Genomic DNA, 21,497 nt, shown 5'->3' on the forward strand with positions numbered 1-21,497 from the left:
CTAGTACATTGGGAGGTTTGGAAATGGTGCTGTGACAGAGTAAATAATAGCCCAAGTACTACATAAGGTCTCTTACATAGGAAGGGTAGATGGGTGAGAAAGAGAAAGAAGTAATTTTTCTGATAATACCCCTATGTACGCAAGTTAGTGTTGTGTTATACATAAAAGCAGACCAGTTAACTTGCATATTCATGTATGACAAAGCTACCAGTTATTATTATTCCCATTCTGATATCCTGTTTTTGGTTATGACTCTAATTTTACAAATCCAAAGGTGTTTGAACTAACATTTCCCACTGTTTCCCCTGCTCTTATTCCCATTGCTAGAAAAATATATTTTGTTTTCCTGACTTAAAATGCTCCTGAAGACCTTTGTCAAGCTATGTCAGCTTCAGAACTGGGACTTGTAATTTAGCCCATTACTTGAATGGACCTTTGGAGTCCCTTTTAAAATCTAATAAATTTGGCCACGATTGTAAATCTTTGAAATTGTGATTCACAAAAACACAGCAGAAATTCTGACAATTTTATTGTTAAATTCCTGTTGTTCAAAGATTCAGAATGCAAGGAAACCAAGGATGCATAGGATTTTCTCAGCAGTAGGCTGCACACAGGTAACCTGAACTGAGAGTAGGGAATAAAATCTAGGCATCATAAAGGAAAGGTCTTCCTAAATTAAATGCTCCAGGTTCAAGAGAGGGACTGGCTGAAGTAGCAGTTTGAGAATCTGAGGTTAGAAGACAATGGGGAAAACATTAAAAAAAATAATCAACAGTGAAAAGAATCTGGATTAGAAAATGTTAAATAGAAACCCTGCAGGAAAGCTTAGAAGTAGATTTTTAAAATAGCATCTAAATTAGATTCCAGCTCCAGAACAGTTTTGGCCTTTGAACTGAAAAAAAAACCCTGTGAAAATTGACTTTACATCATGATTATACCAATCATTCAAGTATTTGAGTCATCATATATTAAGCCAGGTTTTATGCATGTATGTTTATCTGTATCTCTGTTGAGAAAGGAAAAATTTTGGCTATGAAAAAAGTCTTTTTTCAAGTTGTTTAACACAAATAGTCTATACTGTGAGGTGTACTGACTTCCTGATTCCAGATGGACTGAACAAAAATAGAACTACACAGACTTTTGCAGTCCCTAGTCCAGTAAAAGTAAACAGTTAAAAGTACATAAGTAATAAATATAGACTCAGTTTTAAAGTAGATCTTACTTTTTTCTGAGTTAGGTTTCTTATTTTTTGTATTAGGAAATATTAAAAGGACGTAAGAACAATCTAATATTTCATATTTTACCCAGTGAAAATTTAATGCGGATTAAATTTGTCAGAGAACCAAACCTAATTTTCCACCATTCTTATCTGTATTTTCAGGCTGTTGGAAATCACCAGGAGAGACCACTCTGAATAATAGACTAGTTGACAGAACACTGCTCCCCTATGAGAGCTATTTTTCATACTGAACACCTTCCTTCGCAGAAGAAAGTTCACATTTTGCTCTTTTTTATTTTCATTTTTCAGCCACAGTAAAAGAAACACATATTTATATTTAAAATGTGGATCTAAATTTAAGAATTTAAAGAATTGACTTGCTCAGAGTATCCCTGCCAAACCAAAATCTATGCAGAAGCATTAAGAAAAAAATTTAACATGAAAGAAGTTACAAGTGCATGAAAAGTAAAACTGAAAATATTTCCCCCTCCAAAATCTGCCCAAGTGATTATCCATTGCAAGTTCTTTTATAAATAAAGTTGTTTACATTGAAAAAACATCTCTCTTAAGCAAAGAGGTTTTTTGAAACTAATTTTTAAAGGAGGTGGGTTTTTTTTTTCCCCAATAAGGAAGAAAAAAGGAAAAATTATCCCATGTGTGGCTTGCTCTTTACCTGATTTTGTAGATACTGTGGGAAGATCCCCACAACATGTATAAAGACAAATATGTTCATTTTCCCTTGAAGAGCTTGAGTTTCAGGGCCTTTCAAAGATTTTGACCCCTAAAACTGAGGATGTCAGGAGAAAACTTAGCATCCCAAATGATCATTTGTTTGGCTGGAAGAATTCCACTGTTCCAGGGACAAGCGGTTTCTGTAGAATTTTTGCTGTACTAAGTAACTAACACTGATTAATCTCATCGCTTACTTTGGTAGAACAAATGTAAAGATGGTTGGGAATTTAGCAGCAGGGCACTAAATATAACAGCAGAGTCATTTTTGCTTAGCATTTGAACTTCTACAGACTGAATGTACAGATGAAGAACTATAGTCAGCAAACACAGAGAACACAAATCAATAGTTAGTGTTAAAACACGCAGAAATTTTTTGAGCCTTCACCAAATAGACTGATAGAAAATGCACTGTGTCGTGCAGAAACTATAAGTTCCTTCAAAATTTATTGGTGCTGATAAAGAGAAGCAGAGGTGCTTCACTTTCCTTATATATTAAGGAAATACATATTATCTTTCATGGAAGATATTTTTGCTACATGCAATAACCAATTAATTTATACAAAACACTAGTCAAGTATGACAAACATCCATTTGAGGGGGACCACTGTAGAGAAATCAGCACAGCAAGAATCTTCTGAAATCTGTAAAAGCATAAGAGATTCAAAAAACTGACTCTTGAAAAGTTTTTACCAGATGTTACTAGCAATTTTTTTACCTCTATATTTCAGACTATATTGCCTCTGTATTTCAGCCTCCATATTTCAGACTACGTTAAGTTTTAGCTTTCCAGTAGTCTGAAATGGGAACTGTGTTATACTGGCTAGTAATGCTACATTCAGCAGCACCGGACACTCACTTTCCACCTTTAGGCCTGATTTTTAAAAATATGAAGGCAAGTGTGAAAATAGTAATGTTAATTAAGCTGCATTTTAGGAGGATGATGGAGAAAGAATTGTAAAAGTAAAAATTCTGTTTGCTTTATTGGAGATGACTGATGGGGAACGGAAAATTATTAAATGAGCTAACTGGACAATGGAAGTCAACTCAGTTGAAACAGTTCAAATTTGTAACAGTCTGATGGAAAATGAGTAATGTCTTCCACAGAGAGGCAGGGAGTAAGATTCAATTATTCACCAGACTGGATGTCTGCTTCCAGGACACATATAAGGCAGTTCTCCAGGTCATTCCTCCCCTGGGAATGGAGATGCCACTTCTTCACTGTGGAAGAGAGGATCCCGCAGAGGGCTAGGTAGAGCTGTGCCATCCCCAGGTGACCCAGCTCTGGCAGCCTGCTGCTGACTCTTGTGAAAGGACTGGAACCTATTTGCTCATGTTGCTCTCTGTAGACTTTCACTATGGTAATTTAGGGTCAGGATGTTGCCCAGTCTGGCCCCATCAAGGAGAACTGACAGCTGACAGAGGTGGCTTCATCTGTGTTGCCCTTGGACTCTGGTGCTCAGTGGCCTGTACTCTGCATGGCTGAAATTCTGGGTGACAGCCTCTGTGTTCCAGCTGGGAGAGCCTAGAAAAGCCAATTACCTTTGCTGAGCAATTTTTCTCCGCTAGCCTGTGACCAAGGAAAGATTAAAGGTTACAGAAGTCAAGAGGTGATTTTACTACAAATGAATTGCCCTGAAAGGTAGATTTCTTCGCAGCTATTAGAATAGTGGGCCACTGTGACATAACAGTTTGCCTAAGGGATCTGCTTAAACCAAAGATGTCTTTCAATTACTACATATATGCTAGTAAAAAACAAAACAAAATGAAAAACAAAATCAAAACCAAAAGGCAATTAACATTTTACGGCAATAAATGTCTCATTTTCAGAATGCAATTTTGGGAATGGATAAGTTTGTGCATCAGCTGAAAAGGAGACTGAAAATCCTTTGACATTTAACTTTTTTTCTCCTTACAAAAAAGTTCTTCATTATTAATAGGTTTTATTAAACTAACAGCAGCAAGTGGACAATTTCACTCTGTAAAAAACAGACAGGTAGAACCTGACATTTATACTCTTTGAAAAACAGGAATTTATTCATATTACCTGAAGATTATTGTTTGGCTGGTAACAATAAGAAGGACTCATTCTGTATTTCTTATGTATTCTAAACTCCTGGTGACTTTATCAACGAAAATTATCATCAAGGGTTCTTCACGGGGAAATGGGAATTGGCAGAAAACGCAGGACAGAACCCAAGTAGCTATACATTACGAATGAATACTGTGAACTATCAGAACTGTGTTTTCTTGTTAAAAATAGCTTTTACATGAAATAGCTATTCAGAAAAACAACCAGAGAAGGTTCACAGCCTTCATTTGAATGTGACAGGTAAAATGCCTCAGTGTGTATTAACCTAATTTAAAGTAATGTTGCAGAAGGAATAAGAAGATAGGCTTTTTTAACCTAAAGTTCATTTCATTTACTCTGAAAATACTAATTCTAACAGTTTATGCTGTCTGAAATTTGCTTTGGTACTGAAGTGTTACATGGCCTTGCACATATTTTAAATACATATAGGAAAGGGGGAGTAAAGAGGTTATCTGTCCCCAGAGCAACATATCCTGCACACATCATGGGCACTGTCGTACCCCCAACTCACCAGTCAGTGGCCTGGTTGGCTATTTGCCATATGGCACCAGTATTAGACTAAAAGTGTGGTAAGATATAGTTTTAAATAGGTACAAAGATGCCTCGTAGATTCAGTGAATAGCTATAGGAAGATAAGAGAGCAGCACTCTGCAGTACCCAATGCTTAGAGAAAACAGAAAAGTCTAATCCAATAAATATTGACAGAAGTTGTACCTTTTCAGTTAGCTTTGACAATGACCTTTATTCTTCAATTAATTAAATCGGCTCAGTTCTGGAGATTAATAATTAGTCATAGTTTCTTTTCCCCTTTTTATCTGATACTTTTTAATTAGAGTCCCTAGTGGTGTTTCAGGCATTTGTGGACAAATACTGCCTTGGTGACTAACATTTACAATACTTAGATCATTCTTGCTCCAGGAAGATTTGTTATTCTTTATTACAAAGTACAACAACAAAATAAATCACCATTAAAGGGTTCTGTAAGCAATCTTCAGATAATTTTGACTCAAATTCTACATTTTAAGTAGATTGTTGAAGCACGGTCATAAACTATGGGACTGTCATGTGATGTCTTTGACCTACATGCACTTACCGAGTCCTGCTTTCCTCTTTTAAGCCTACTACATTCCCACTGCATACCACACCTACACACCTTCATACTCCAGTACCTTATCATAAAGTCATAATAATTTTGAAGGAGAATCACTCCAGTTAATCCCAGCCCAGCCTTTCTCATGAATCTGTCCCTTCCAGGAAGAGCTGTAAATCACAAAACTTTGAATTAATTTTTGCTATATATTTTTTTAATGTCCTACTACTTTTTGGAGTCTAAAGAAACAAATTAAAACATGTAGCATCAAAAAATTCAATGGAATATAGTTATTGAGCATTTAGAGTCAGTTGATCTTCCACAAAACAAGCTGAAGCAGCTGATTGCTAGCTGAAACTATGATCACATACTATTCATTTTGGGGAGCAGGAGAAATCTGCAACTAAAATAAAAAATTATCTGCAAAACCAGACAGTTCCTTAGAAAATCCCAGCATCTATTTCAAGAAAATAATCATAATAGCACGGAAAGTAAATATGCAGTACATCTACATTCTTCATTATTCATAGAATATGCCCCCGTTAATTTGTTAAAAATATCATGTTACATGATTCATTTCATGTACCTGATGGATATTTACACATTTAAAGATATGGTAATTCAAGGAAGATTAATGATTTCCCCAAAGCATACCAGTCTGGAACTCATTTTAATTGTCATGAAATTAGTATACATACAAATTACTCAGGTTGCTCTCTGTTGTCATCATAAAGCAATGATTCAGAAACAGGACGTTTATTAATTGGAAAGAAAAATGTGTGAGAGGAATCATATACATACACAGCTGTATGAAAATTCAGAGTGCAATTCAGGTCTGTACAGAAGAACAGGAAGTTCAGGCACTACAGACATCCAACTTACGACTTACTCTGAGGTCTTAAACAGTTCTCTGTGGCTTAACTTCTGTACAAGCTTGGTATGGTTATTTTCAAAGAGCTTTCCACCCTACTACTATATTTAGGCAGAGAGATGTGGGTGAAAATTTCAGAAGAGGTGAGTTCTCACATAAATATTCTCCCTTAGGAACTGCCCACTATTGAGTTTTTCTGGAACCCAGCTTAAAGAGAGTTTGGTACTTCTGTCTGCTTTTAAACCTTCCTTAGTCTCAACTTGAAAAGTGCTAACTACCTAGGATGAATAGAGGATAAATTTATATTGAAGGAATACATCTGGGATACAAATCTAGAGATTTGAAATTAATTCCTTTCATTTTCTCCTTCTTTTCTTCTGCTATTCTTGCATGTTTTGTGAATGAAAAACATAATTTAAATGTAAAATATTTATCAAATATTAAAACAGATATTAAATAAGACAATCAGAAAACATTAAATCAGGTGAAACTTTACCATATTCTGTCAATTCACATTCCTACCACTCCCATGAATTCCTGAGTTTCAGTTCTGTGAAAAGTTTGCATTTTCAGTTTCTCTCCATAACCACTAAAGGAAAATAAACAAAACCTTAATTCTAATTTACTAATTTATTCTTCCTTCCTCATTTTCATAATAAGCCAAGAAAGACTTACAGCAAAAATCCTCTATATGATTTTAGGAAGTAAGGTTTCAACTCAGACAAATATTTTGCAAGAAGACCACAACTGCAAAGAAAGGAATAGAAAATATGAATTATATTATTTATCTTTAAAATATCAAAGTAGAGACAACACGGGGATTTTTTTCCATTCATTTTTAGAATTGAACTCACTTAACAATTCTCGAATACATTCCAAAGTAGGAGCAATGCTCTAATTTATTAATTCAATTATAATGGGATTAAAGTAATAAAACTATTAGTAAGTTAATTTTTTCTCAGAAATGTGCAACTATGTAGTACAGTAGTAATACATTGTGAATCACTTGGTGTTAAATAATGCTTCTTAGCACCTGCAGGGTAAGACTGGTCTTTATTGAAATAAGAATGAGGGAGACCATTCAAAATACAAGTCTATAAAACCTGTGTGTGAAGTAGTTTAATGTAGTTTCCAGGTAGATTTGTCACCATCTGAGTCCACTACACTCCACACCAAACCACCAAAACCTAGGTAAACTAAGTACAAGGGCATGCTTTAGACCTGCCTGGATTCACCTCACTGAAGAGATTGATCATACAACCTGAAAGTCCTAACAAACATCAAAAAAGAAAAAGATTTTCTGTTGAGGATAAATAGCACACGAAGAACCACCAGTGCTTAAACCACATTTTCAAATGTAGGTGTCTAAACCAGCTCACAAAGATCTAGGAATTTGAATTGAGGTGGCCTGATTTTCAGAAAAGTTTCTTCTGAAATCTGCCACAATTCTCATAGTTCAACACTTCTAAAAACCAGAACATTTATATTCCAGCACTGCCAAGTATAGGCTCCTTCATTTGAAAGCAGCTATTTTTCAAATATTCACTTATCATCTAATACATTAAATAACAATCACTACACTTCTCGGGGGAAATGGTAACAACAGAAAATCCTAAAGTTTAATTTTTTTAGCATAGTTCCCCTCCTCCATGTTCCTTCTGTGCACAGATACATTTAGTAGAAGATACATACATTTAGTAGGAGAGCAAAAATGAACAGCTATAGCTTGCTTGCTCTGAGCCTGTGAAGTCTGTTGTAATTGTCCTTCAATCTTATCTACTTTTAAAAGACTAACATCATCAGGTCCTTAACAAACACTGCTATGATTCCTTCCTTGCAGTTCCTTAGGTGTTTAACTCTCTTAATGAATTAACCCATGATAATTCTAAGCCCTCCTTAAAAACTGCATTCAAAATGTGCTTCCATTGCAATGCCTCTGGGCCTGGCTGTGACCTAACTATATAGCACACACAAAATCTCCACTTGTCTTTGCATGTTGTTGCATGCAAATGTTAGGTCATTTGTCACCTCCTCAACTCTGGAGAAAAGTTGCAGACCCGCCCCATCCTGTTTTCTACTCATGTAAGCATTGCATTGAATCTCCTCTCTCTCTCTCCCATCAGATGTCCCTGAGTGGGATGCCATGCAGAGCAAAGAAAAGGTGAGCTGCCAGAAATATTAACCTGCTGCTACTTGTTCCTTCTCAGCAGCAGAAAACTAGAAGTGAGACTGCTGCTCCCTGAGTCACCAGCCTTCTCTATGGCTGCTTCTGAAGCAGTACAAATAGAAACAGCCCTTGAACTGTAAAGCCTTTGGGCAGAAACTTTCTTATTCTTCAAATAATAACCAATAGAATGGTGGTGACTACTGTCTCTAGTTACACAACTAATACAAAATTGCACAATTTAGTAAAATTCATAATAGTAAGAATTTGCTACTAAGGATTTGACTTAATTATGACTTTTCAGTTGCCTCTATTCAAGCATTCATCCATGAGATACATTTTTAACCTGGCACAGATAAAAGAGATCTGAATAAAAGCTTTTAATAACACTATTTTCAGCAATTTCATCTCCATTTGGAAAAAAGTTAGAAGCACAAATTCATGGTAATTCATGGTACACACTGAAGCACCCATTTATTGGTATTACTTTGAGGTTCTCTGCTTTTATAAAAACAGCCTATACTTTTGTGTTGATTGCTATATTTGAAATGTGCCATTTTTTGCACAATACTCTGCTGAAAGGATAAAGTGATGGACACATATAACCTCTGTTAAAGAGTATAACCTCTGCATATAGTACAATGCATTAGACTTGTTCATCTGACAAAAGCAAGCAGAAAATCTGATATAGCTGATGATCAGGGGTGAAAACCAATCCCAAAATGATTACTGCAAGTTAATTGATTGGGCTCCATTTAGTGACTTCAGTAATGAGGATGAAAAATTGTCCAGAGGGAGAAGAACTGGAAACAATTTTTTTTTTAGCAATGTAAATCATATTACTTATTATTGAATATAACAAAGAAACATTTATTTGCAGTGCATCATTATTGAAATATAACAAGATTATCTGCAATGTTAAACTATAAAAAATTTCCTTCGAGTTATTATTTATAATTTATGTTTAAATTAAAATGAATTATATTTCTTACGTTTGGGAAAACAGAATCCTGTAGAAAATCTCCACACTCCAATAACAAAATAGCATCTTGTGCCGAAATTAAAAGTGCATTCATATTACAAATATGTTGTATTAAAAGACTATTCATGTGAGTAATAGGTTGAGAAACAGGGCCTGTATTTTGAAATATTTCAAAGGAAACACAAATTAGCAAAGATTGTTTTTTAATTTGCAGTCTGTGAAATACTGCAAATCCATCTATTTGCACTTTGTACACCATAAATTGAAATCTAAAATTATTTTCCATATATTTCATTGCATATGTGTATATATGTGTTCTATGTGCTATATAACTCATAAAGGAGCGTATTCCCTCCTTTTCTGTAGATGGCCGAACGCTTGCGTACTGATGGGAAGCAGTGAAGAATTCCTTGTTTTGCTTTATTTGTGTGTGCAGCTTTTTCTTTACGTATTAAACTGTCTTTATCTGAACTCACGAGCTTTCTCACTTTTACACTTCTGATTCTCTCCCTCATCCCACTGGGTGGAGGGTGAGCAAGCAACTGTGTGGTGCTTAGTTGCTGGCTGTGGTTAAACCACAACAGAAGTGTTTATAACTGAAGAAAGTATATAGGAGTACAACATAAGATACTTACTATGCTACAGTAAAAATCTTACTGTAATTTATTTTACAACAGCTTTTTATTGGAATCTGAGATGAGACTACCTGCTTTCTCAACAAGAAAGTATATACTGTTCATAGTAAAAATAGTCTTGGGTATTGACCAATGCAAATACATTTCTGGTTGGATTCAGAGTGCCTTTTTTGTTTAAAAAAATCTCAACACGTTGAAGCTATTTGTAATTCTATCTCTCACCATGATCATGTTTCAAACTTGGACTCCTAGTTTTGACAGCGAGATTGAAAGACATCTATTGATGTGTGTCTCTCAGTACTCATGTGGCCTCACTACTTCAGCATATGACACAACTTTTAATCTATTTACTCTCACAACAGCCAGTGAGTTAACTAGCACAATTTTCACTGTTTTCTAGATTTCCTAAGGTCACAAAGAAAAGGAACCATGATGAGGGTTCCTGAATGCCAACCCAGCTTTCTTACTATTTAATTGCAATTCTTTTAATCATGTAATTGAAGTTGCTGATAATTAGTACCCATCTGACAGATAAATAATAAAGCACCTTATAAACAATTCAAACTACAGAAGAAATATGGGGAGAGGCTGAATGCAGATTACCTAATAAGGATAATAATCACACATATTCTTGTAAAAAATAACTAGCAGTAAGTATTTCAATGTAAATAACACCACTGCTCCACTGCTTGTTGAAAGTGGTATCATTCACCAGGAGTGATATTTCACATCAAGCGGAATACTCTGTTGCCATCTCAGAGGAAGGAATTAGATTATTGCTTCATAAATAGAACTTCGAAAAACAAATGCTAATCTACTCAGTTTGCCTAATCTCAAATTTCATGATGATGTGTAGAATCTGGAACTCCATCTTTTATTGAGAAACAAAGGAATATAAAGAATTAACAGTAGAAGAAGAATATAGATCAAACTGCTAGTACATAGGTTAAACATTATAGCTGCATTTTTCAGATATAGCTAAGCTGAAACCAGTGCTTCTGTCACTGTGGGTATCTGGAGAATCGCAACTTAGTAAGGTGTTTGCCATTAGATCACAGGAGAATATAATACTCTTTTTTTGAGCATAGAAGGCTACATTTCCTCTCCTTACACAACAGTATATGTTTAAATGTGATATGATTGACCCATGACATACAAAAATCCAATTCACTGAAATTCATGAGCCTTCTATTTACTCTCCTAATTACTGCATTTTATTTTAAATGTTTTTTTGAGGCCATCCTTACCCTGCTACTTATTCGTATGGTGATAGATCACTAAGCAAACTAGACTTTTTTTTTCCTCTTACTTTTCAACCATCTCTTCTCTCCTCTAATTTCACCCTCCCACTTCAAACCCAGCAGTTTTATTTGCCAGGAACAAACCACCTTTGGGAGCACCATGAAACAGTCACTGATCTGTTGCACTTCATTTTGGTTTGACTCATTTCAGTGAACTTTGATCAATATCCCTCCTAACTTTCAAAAGCCCTGTTGTCTGAACAATGATCTGCTTTATATGACATAACTCATTCTTTCTTAAGTGATTAGTGGAAGGCCGAAAATGTACCCAAAATATGGGCAGATGTCTATCAAAATATTCAAAGTCTGTTCATCTATATACATATCCAAAAATCAGGCAAATGCACATATGGAATCCATCCATCTACTTACAAGCAGATATAAAATAATCAATCTGCACAACAGCCTGACATTTCAATATGGAAATATAGACTATTCAGCAGTAACATATTGTACAGAAAAATACTGAATTGATCAGTAATGACTAATTACTTTTTTTTCAAACAGTAAAAGTGACCTACCTGCATCTACGTCAGACTTTCCGTTATACAGTTGTCCTCTTGGGACACCATAACAATTAGAAGATACTCAGTGTTAAAATTAGGTACATAAAGTCTTAATTTTAGATTATTTCTCTCTTTTCAACAAATGTACACACATGTATACACACATGCACTCAATCTACTGTTAGGCTATTTCTAAAAGTTCATAGACTACAGACTTTGGAAGGGCGTATTACATTTCTATTAATGGAACAGTCTATTTGTGCTTCTTTAATACTGCTATAGTAACATGAAGCAGTTATACAGCATTAAGTGTCCAGATGAGACTGCAGAACTAGATTTATGGCTGCTTTTGCATTTTTTCCCAAAGGTAATTCCTTAAGAATTTTTATTATGAGCTAAAATGCATACTAAACAATGAAATTATAGCATAATGTCTTTAAATTATGTTATTATTTTCACATTACATGGTACAGATTCAACTGCTTTGTAAATCTTGATGTTTCATACTGGTCTGCACGTAATCAGATACATAAATTCCTACAAAATTCACTGAGTATCTCCCATGTCTCATTAATATCAAAGAATTCTGGTCAAAAACTGCATCAGACATGGAACAAATAATTTAAGAAGTCAAGAGACCGAAGGTTACTACATGATTTCTACATCAGTGCGCTATTATGGATGGGTTTTTTTAATTCAGTCATTCCATCATTGCACATATTTAATCTTGTTCTATAATGTGACTTTAGGCAATGATTATTTATGTCTTTGCAAATACCATATTCTAATGGTAAAGCCTTCCAGATTCTCAGCCCTAAAGTACATTAGTGACTAGGCAATGCTTTTCTCTCCTCACCTATACTCAACTGACCAAGGGTAGGTATTTTTCAGAAGTGTACTTTGTCATACCGAGTATCTCTGTCATTTTAAAATTAGTTACTTTATGTGAGCTACATTTTAAAAGCAGCCTGAGACTGAAGCAGTGGCAGAGTGCAGAGGGGAAATGCCTAAGCAGGGCATTCTTTGCGAAACTCCTGGCATCCATGATATGGGATGCACACTGGTTAGATGCAGACTTTGCTACAGCTATCAAATACATGTTACATACCTTTATTTTGGATATTTGTCTCTATATTCTGGGAGAAAATACCTCCTTCCTTTTCAAAAGATATCTAATTCTGGCCAGCAATGGCCGTCATGATTGAATACTGACTGTTTTCTGTGTGAGTGTTCCTTCATCTTCTGATTTCATCTTTTTTCTTATTACATTTATTTTAGTATTCTGTAATAGTATGATGGAGGGTTGGTCACAGTTCATAAATGTAGTACATCCTGATAAAAGGTAGTACTCTCTTTTTCTTCTCTGAGTGCTAATTCAAATGTATTTTATTCCATTTTTCCCTCAAATGTTTTCATACTCAACACAGGCATTCATAAAGTACTTGAACAATGACAGTAAAATGGTCCTGAGAAAGAGGCATCTGATCTAACATGGAGGCAAAAGTGGTAAAAACCCAGATATCTATGGATGAATGATCTGCTGAAGATAAATACTCAGCATCTCTTGAAAAAACTTCAAATGAATCTCAAAAGTAACTATATCTTCAGAAAGATGAATACAAGAAGAAACTAGCCTTCTTACTTGCAAATAGTCAATCGCTCAGGCTAAAATGACTATCGCTAAGAACATTTTCTTGAAAAAAAAAAAAATCAAGACTAAGAAGCTAAAAGTCTAGGTGAAGGATCCGATGATTGAGGAGAAGGGTTCTCTCAGAGCTGTGTGGCCAAAAGCAGCCCTCCCCAAGTTAGGATGCAAATATACTGTGCGATCCTGAGCCAGAGAGTAAAGTTTTAGTACAGTGGGTGAGTGCATACTAAAAAGAAATGTTTTATCTAAGCAGTCCAGAAAATTCATAATACCTGATCCTTCTGTGAACTCTCATGTGAAGAGACAGCACATAAGTTGTCCTTACAGAAGTGTCCCTGGTTTCTACCAGTATTTTGATGTCATCTGAAATATTTCTCTCCACTTTTCACACAGCCAGTATCTAAATTTTGAATTCAGACTGGTATGGATCTAAAATGTCCTATTCCTCAGTGATCCAAATGTTCTGGATGTTAAAAAAAACCCCTGGAGAAGTCCATGGAAAGTAGTTAATGAAAAGATCTCAATAAATCAGTAAGGCCTTCCTTAAAATTCTTAAGTAAATTGTCCTTTTTAATTCATAGTTTGGTAAAAGCAAATGTTTAGGTTGATGCATGATTTCCCTGATTTTGACATGAAAGAATGATTTTTACTCTTCTTTATCAAGCATATTACTTTACACTCATATGTCATTTGTGCATCTTATTCAGGTAGGAAAGACACTAAAGTAAAAGCAAAACAAAAGAAAATCTTCAGTTTCAATATAGTTACACTAAGATTACAATCTTCTTACATAAGAAGGTTAGTCAAGATGGTGCTTCCCAAAATCATGCTCCCAAGCCTGGAAGAGCCTAGTTTTTGAGGGAAGGTGAGGAATAAATAGAGCATCTTCAACAACCCTGAGCTAGCTATAACAGATGGTTACAAGTTTCAGTAAGTTTCAGTCTGTCCTGCACCCAACATAAGCATACAGAAACATACATGTCCAAGAAGACATCCCTTTATAGATGAGCATACTGAAATTCACATCTCAATTTTTATATCAATTTGAGATTGGATTTAAAGCAGGACTTAATGCAGACTTGTACTTGGTCTGAAGTAACTGTTCTCTGCTGTGCTTCTCTAGATGCTTCTATAGACTGGCTTTCCTATAGTGACCTTGAATCCAGAATCTCTCTTGAGATTTACAACAAGAGTTCAGGAAACACGCAAAGAAAAAAGGTAATCTACTTTGTTCACCTTTGAGGGGAATTATTATGCTTCTGGAAAGGTAATGTTTGAATCTTAACACCTTTCACCTAGCCACATTCAGCAAATAAACAGTCTATGTGCACAGGCGCTAATATATTTGATGTCGAAGGGATTATTGGTTGTCATTTCTAGTGTGAAAGATTCACTGATGATCACAGGAAACCTCACACTATTATATACCTTGATAACATGAATTGGCACTGGGATATCAGCATCCATGAACAGAATTTTTTGAGGCAGGTGATGCTGGTTTACTCAGAAGAAAGTAGTTCCCTCAATCCCACAAGTATCTCTGGAGAAGAAAAAAAGACAAGCAAGAAGTGGACATTTCACCATGTGAAAACTGAACAGCTTATTGATAGATCCTAATCCAGTGTTACAAGCAGCTGCTGAGAAAAGGCAAGCAGACACGTACTGCTGTGTGATATATTCCTTATCTTTTTGTTTATTGTGGAGTTATGCTACATTGCACCCCATTTGGCTGAGAGACGTGATACAGGAGACTGAGAGTCTGCAGGAACCTGGGCTTGTAGCACAGTCACCAGTACATGGGTAGGACATCCAATTTCCAATAACTTATCAGCCACATGTAGACAAGCAGAAAACTTGCTTTTTCAGGTTCTTTTTCTTAGAAAAGTACAAAGCAATAGAGAATTTGTCAGCAATATGTCTTTCCCATATCATTCATTTTCTAAGTGGGAAACTCATACTGCACTTGAGACAGTATTTTAAACATTGATGTTTTTGGTAAACCATACGGGTAACCAACATGTTAACAGAGATGGTTGCAGACAGACCTAACCTTATCCTCTCTGTGCTTTTAAGTATCCCAGCTACAAAAGAGGCCACATTTCAGTGTGTTAGTGTGACAGAACAAATCAACTCAAATGCACTAACATAACTTCTGGACTGGAGGTGGCTTCTGACCATTCAAATTAGAGTAGAAAGAAAAAAAAAAATGTTATTTCTGTACCTGCACATAGCAGATATATCCTAAGACAGTAAAACTACCTCTATTTAAAGAAAATACTCCCCTTCCCCAATTTCCAAATTCTAGCCAATGCAACAAATTACTCTATTTACTCTCAAGGCTGACTTTACAGCTAAATATGTTTATTGATAACTGTAAGTGAACTGCTCTTTGCTTTGCATTACAGTAAGATAAACTAAGGATCAAATATTCCTACATATCCTTGATGACCTATTGAGTTGAAAAAACATGTAGGGACCAGTGGGTCCTACTAGCAAAGCGATTTTGAGTTCATGGGACATTCATATATCAGACATAAAATTTACAAATGAATAGGCATTTGAAAGTTGTGGAAACTTAGAAATTAGTGGAAGGAAAAGGGGAAGAATAGCAGGCTCTAGAATAGTTTGCAACACTGGTTGATTACATTCAGAAGAAAAAGAAAACCACTTCTGCATGAGGTGTTATACTTCAAAACAATCAATGCATAATGAATGAAGAGGCACAGTCTGTCCTTTTAAAGACTGATTTATGCAGTCCCCTGATGTTTACAAAGTTGCTCACACATATTTACATAACGTCTCCATATAGCTACCACTTGACAGATATTCTGGACACAGAAATGCAAAGTGTATCCTTCATTTTGCCAGTCTCTCTCCTCCAAGTTCCCGGTGGATGAATTTAATCTGGTGCTGCTATTGTACTGCTCTGATCCTTTGTTTCAGTTCTGATCGCTCTCCTCTCCTCCCCTTCCAGCTGAGTAACAAAACAAAAGCTTTGGAGGGAAGCTGCCCAGCAGCAAAAGTCTCAGTCAAGGAAGCTGGAGGGAAGATATTGATCAGTGTCAAACCACTTTCAAAGTAATGGAAGGAGAGGGAGTTTCATTCTCTTCTAGTAAAAGTGGTATTGATTCAATTCTGTCCTAACTGAAATAGCTCGCTGGCTCCAGTAAAGCCAGTTTTCTCCTCATTCTAGTCTCTCTTTCCTGCTTACTGGAAAGTGGAGGATGGATGAAGCAGAAGAATATAGTTCCTAGTCTGGGACATGGCATCAAATCAGGTTCTCTTTCCTGACAAATGTTGAACATTGTAATAAAACTAAACATATTGCCTAGATTCTCCTACTTTCCCATGGAGGAATGTGGGCAAGTCAAGCTCTTCCTCACCATTAACTCCTTTGTTATGTAAAGTAAAGGAGTGTGGTTGTCCATCACAGCACAGTGAGTGACCCATCTTCCTGCTTGTTCAATTCAAAGTCCGTTTTTGCAGGAGAGATGACTGTGCATGGCAAAGAAGCTGTACTGGGTAGAACACTTCCAGTAGATGTGTTAAAGAAGAAATTTTTCTGCAAGTGTACTATTGTTTTATCTTTGTTCTTTTTAAAAATAATACTGAAAGTGCCTGGAATACAACATCTAGGGTATTTTATATCTCATTATAAGTTACTATAAAAATAAACAATAAACAAGATGTTGCATTTTCACAGTACAAACAGATTAAGGAGTAATGAAACTGAAGCTACCTCCACATTCTTGTGGACAGAGAGGAAAAGTGAACTGGAAGGAAGGAAACACTCCAATTACTCAGCCCATGATGCTTTTGTGGATGACTTTAGTTCTGCTCCCATTTCTGTGGCTGACTCTTGGTTTGGGCTTAGACAAGTCGCTCTGCTGGTTAAAACTGCCATAATGCATCATCACAACCTCATCAAAATCAGTGGAGTTGTAACAAACTAAGGATTTGTCATTTAGCTGTCTTCTCTGTCCTGTATTGGCAAACATCCGGACAAGCATGCTGCCCTATCTTTCAGTGATATTTTTAAAATAAGTCAATATATCAGGGATATTAAGAAACACATGTTAAGGCATCAGAAAGCCCAGCTATGGGAACAGATTTGTTTCAGTATATGGCTCATGCCCTGCCTTCCATGGGGTAGTTAGGGAGGGCTCACTGCTTATTTTGGTTTCAGGGTCAACACTGGACATTCAAATATGGTCCTCCTTGTATATCAACAGAAAACCTGTCCTTGCATTCAGTAGAAGAACAACAAAACATTAGTTCTGAATATCCTGTAAAATATTCCTTAATCATTTGGGGTAGAATTCTTGTTTAATAGTAATGGCAGTACCCAAACATGGAAGAATTAAATAGCACAGATCAGCCTTATGGGAACTGGAAACTCCCCGAGGTCACTAGAGCTATGCACACTGTGGATGTTACAAATATATCCACTATAATTTATAATGCTTAATCTTTTTACATTTAGAGATCAGTTTTATGTTGCTAGGTAATTTTAGTGAAATTATGACATTACCATGTGAGGAAATACCATAAGAACTAAGACAAAAAGTTACACTCTAATTGATATATCATCCTGATACTATTTATATTAAAATCAGTATAATTTCTACCAGGGGGATTTTTTTTAAAAGGTGATTTAATATAGTTGAAAATACATGAAACACTTTCCCACAGACTTAATAGCCATATCATACTGTGAGACATCAAGAAAGGGATGTAACTGTACATCTGCTAAAAAGCCAATATTGTATTTTAACATTTTTTCCTGTTACCATGTGTTATAAAGTTGAAGCTAACACATATCTAGTAAGAGGATTTTTTAGATCTTAAAAATGCTAGACATCCAGAGCATAAAAAAACCCCAGAAGTGAGCACTGTTATGAGAGAAAAATTACTCATTTGTTTTGAATTTGAAAAGTAATTTTACAATTCCATAACCGATGCATTATATAGTAACACGGCAAATATTATAAATTCTCACCACAAACAGTTCTAAGGATGATTTATTTCAATAGTTCAGGAACTATAAAAGTGCTGTGTTAAATATTTCACATTTTATCAGCTGAACAATTTTATGAGGTGATGATGTGACTCTACATCCATCAAAGATCCTATTCCATGATGAAAAGTTAATGTTTCAGAAAACTGGAGGGCTCTCCTTGGCTGTATGATTCTGACTGAAAGCAGTTGCACATCAAAAAGGACTGGTTTGTGTTCACATGTACAAACATACTGACGAAAGCAGTATTTTCTGAGCCAGGGCTTCAGTGAGTGAATAGCTTTTGTTTACTACAACAGTCTACACGAGACATTTTGTTAAAGTGTTGAAAATTTGACATCAAAAGATCTCATTGATAACTGATCTGTAATAGTTTATTTCTATAAAATGTGAAAAATATCACTTTGTATGGAAATAAAAATCCTACTGAAATTAACGCGAAGCCCTCTTTGAGAGTAGATGAAACGATATGACCCATATAGTAGAGAGCAGAGAGAAATCTGAGAGAAAAAAAAAAGGAATTTTAAAACATATATTCATTATATATATTTAAAATACCCACATTTAATGTTGGCATCTATGCTTTTTCTTTGAAAGCTGTCAAGCAGACTATATCCTAAAGCTTACTCTCTAGTAAGTGTTTTGCATTTATCTATGAAACAGGTTTTTAACACATAAATACTGATACAGAATAAAACCCGAATTGCATCATAAATCAGAAGAGCGAAGCATGTTAAAAACATGAACTGAACTAAGATCCACTTAATCTATCAAGTTTTGTGGCAGTGAATAGCTTTCAAAGGCAACTGACAGGCATTATGTTCAGTTTTCAGTCTTTCTAATAAACATCCACACACAGACACTTGGCAATTCATTGTAAAATACAAATATTACGCTAGCATCTACCTCTGTTTTACAATAACAAAGTAAAACCAGCAGAAGCAAACCAGGATTTTTAGTCTGAATGTTATTTTCACTTTCCAAGCCTTTTTATTTCAAAGCTTTTATACCTGATGCTCCCTAAGTGTATTTTAGCCGATCAGACACCACACCTACAAAGAGCACAAACTGCAAGTGACCACTTTACCTTCTGAAAAATCAATCAGTCCCAGCAAATGAAGCAGCTTCAGAGATGCAAATATAATCACAACAATACCCACTGTTTGCAGTCCCTCCGACTCCCACTCGAGAGTCAACATTCTTCCAACAGGCAAATCATTCCAGTCTTCACACCAGTTTGCAATCAGAGGGAAATTAGAGGATTTTACCAAGAGTTTGCTTTGAAGAAAGTTGCAGTGGTGTACAGCAGCGCTGTACTGAGCTGTGGCGATTCACCAGCCACTCCAGCTGAGATAAAATATTAGATAAAGCATCACATCTCATGCTTCTCTAAGCATTTGATTTCATCAGTAGCGAGTCCTCTTAGAAGGCTGAGGTGGACCACGAACCCCTGGGTATGACATTGTATCTGGTGAGCAGCATTACTTCAGAGCTGATGGAGAAACATCTGTGTCGGAGCTGAAGACTTGGCTGTCAGTGCCAAGAAGAAACGCTCCCTGGAAACTTGCACGAGGGAGCACGCTGCTGTCTGCACTCTGCACTTCAGCGCTTCCAGACCCAGGCTTTGTGATTCTCCCCCAGCTTCACAGCCCTTCCCCAGCTTCTCTTAGCACGGTTTTTGTTAAGTTGGACAAATGACAGTTTGCTAAAGACAGACATCTGTTTTCACATGTGCTACATGCTGCACATCAGAAAACTACTGCCCTCTGCATTAGAAAGAATAATCAGAGAAACACTGTCCTTTCCTCCTCTTAAGCATCACCAGAATCTAATTAGAATCTTCAGTGGAAATGAGAATGGAAATTAAAGAAATACACATCAGCACGATCAGTGCCTCCAGCTAGCAAAATATAGTGCTGTCAAGGAGACATGCACTGCCCAAACCCCGTTCCGTATGCAGGAAGAATGTATTATTTATTGACTGAGAAATACAAACAGTGCTTTTCCATCTAAGGACGTGAACCTGTAAGTGCTGAACCCCAAACTCTGATATATATGAATGGGAATTAGGCATTTTCCACAGCTCCTGGGAAGATATTGCCCAGGCTATGCATCAGGGAAAAAAGAAAAGAGGCTTATGATCCCAGATGATTTATTGGATAGTCTGTACAAAACTAACTGTCCTGTGTTTATTAATACAATTACCAAGAGGATGCCCAGTGTGAAGAATAGGCTCCGAAGAATATTTATGCAACACATGCATAAATATTATAAGGTTAGGCCTACACGCTTATTCTTGTGCCCATCCTAATAATTTTATTAAATCCGGTCCACTGGTATACAAGGCACTAAAATAAAGTGAAGGGAAGTTTCAGAAAAATTTTAGACATACTACTAAAGAAACACCTAATCTAGCACCAAAATCAATCTTATAAACGATGTTCGATATTGACCACTCATCTTCGGCTGCTTAACTCTTTCCGTTAGAAACAATTTTCATTAACTTTCAAGAAGCTTAGAAACTTTTACTTTTGTTCAGAAAGTCATTATATTTTTAAATTGGCATAATAAAAAAGTGTAACAGTAACAATCTATTGTTCATGGTTTACCAGGTAGAGAAAGAATAATGTAAAGTACAATTTACTATCTGCTTTTTTTTGTTTGTCTTTGAAAGCTGTCTGTATTGAATTACAATAACTAACCAGAGTCACAGATTTTTGCATAGAGGGAGAACTCTAGAATCTACACATTTTTTTTTGTTCGAAAAATCATATGTACTTCAGTTAATTTTATGTTATAACTAGGCAATATATAAGCAACAATATTCTTTGGTTTTGCTCTTCTGGGTATTTAATACTAGAATGTCACGAGTTCTGTATTATTTATGTATGGTTTCAATCTGAATGTCAGTTCCTTTCCCTATTAACCTGTAGAGCTAAAATGGTGCCTAAGAGGAAAGCAGAATAAAAGTAAATCAGACCAAATATCACTATCTCACATTTGCACCTTCCAAATACATCATTACCTTTGCCTCATATTGTAAAATAATTATTCAATATATTGCCATGTTAAGTTCTATTCCTTTTAAAAGAAAATTAACATTTTCTTTCCTTTTTTCAATTTCTAGTTACTCTGTATCATCATCTTCTTTTAAGGCTCTGACGTGTTCATCTTAACACATTCTCATCTCTGACTTCCACTTTCCCCTTGAGTTTATTCCTTTTTTTTTTTTTTCCCCTCAAC

General features: G+C 35.7%; 1 protein-coding gene across 13 annotated transcripts in view; it reads right to left on the reverse strand.

Moving 5' to 3' along the window:
• KCNIP4 (potassium voltage-gated channel interacting protein 4) overlaps window positions 1-21,497 on the reverse strand; it is a 441,759-nt gene that overhangs the window by 91,383 nt on the left and 328,879 nt on the right. Inside the window, exons 3-4 of one of the 13 annotated variants that reach the window (XM_074822248.1) lie at window positions 6,677-6,748; window positions 5,210-5,300 (exon numbers count right to left, since the gene is read on the reverse strand). The exons of 8 other annotated variants lie outside the window; for them this stretch is intronic. Coding sequence is in view for 1 of the 5 variants with exons in the window: in XM_074822245.1 (XP_074678346.1) it covers window positions 19,342-19,453 (112 nt within the window). In the remaining 4 variants the exon portion in view is untranslated. Of the gene's footprint in view, window positions 1-5,209; window positions 5,301-6,676; window positions 6,749-14,665; window positions 14,778-19,341; window positions 19,841-21,497 lie in introns of those variants that run through there. 4 more of the 13 variants (XM_074822245.1, XM_074822252.1, XM_074822254.1 and 1 more) reach the window with 4 other exon arrangements.

Source organism: Strix aluco, chromosome 4 (genome assembly GCF_031877795.1).
Source record: "Strix aluco isolate bStrAlu1 chromosome 4, bStrAlu1.hap1, whole genome shotgun sequence".
Taxonomy (NCBI): domain Eukaryota; kingdom Metazoa; phylum Chordata; class Aves; order Strigiformes; family Strigidae; genus Strix; species Strix aluco.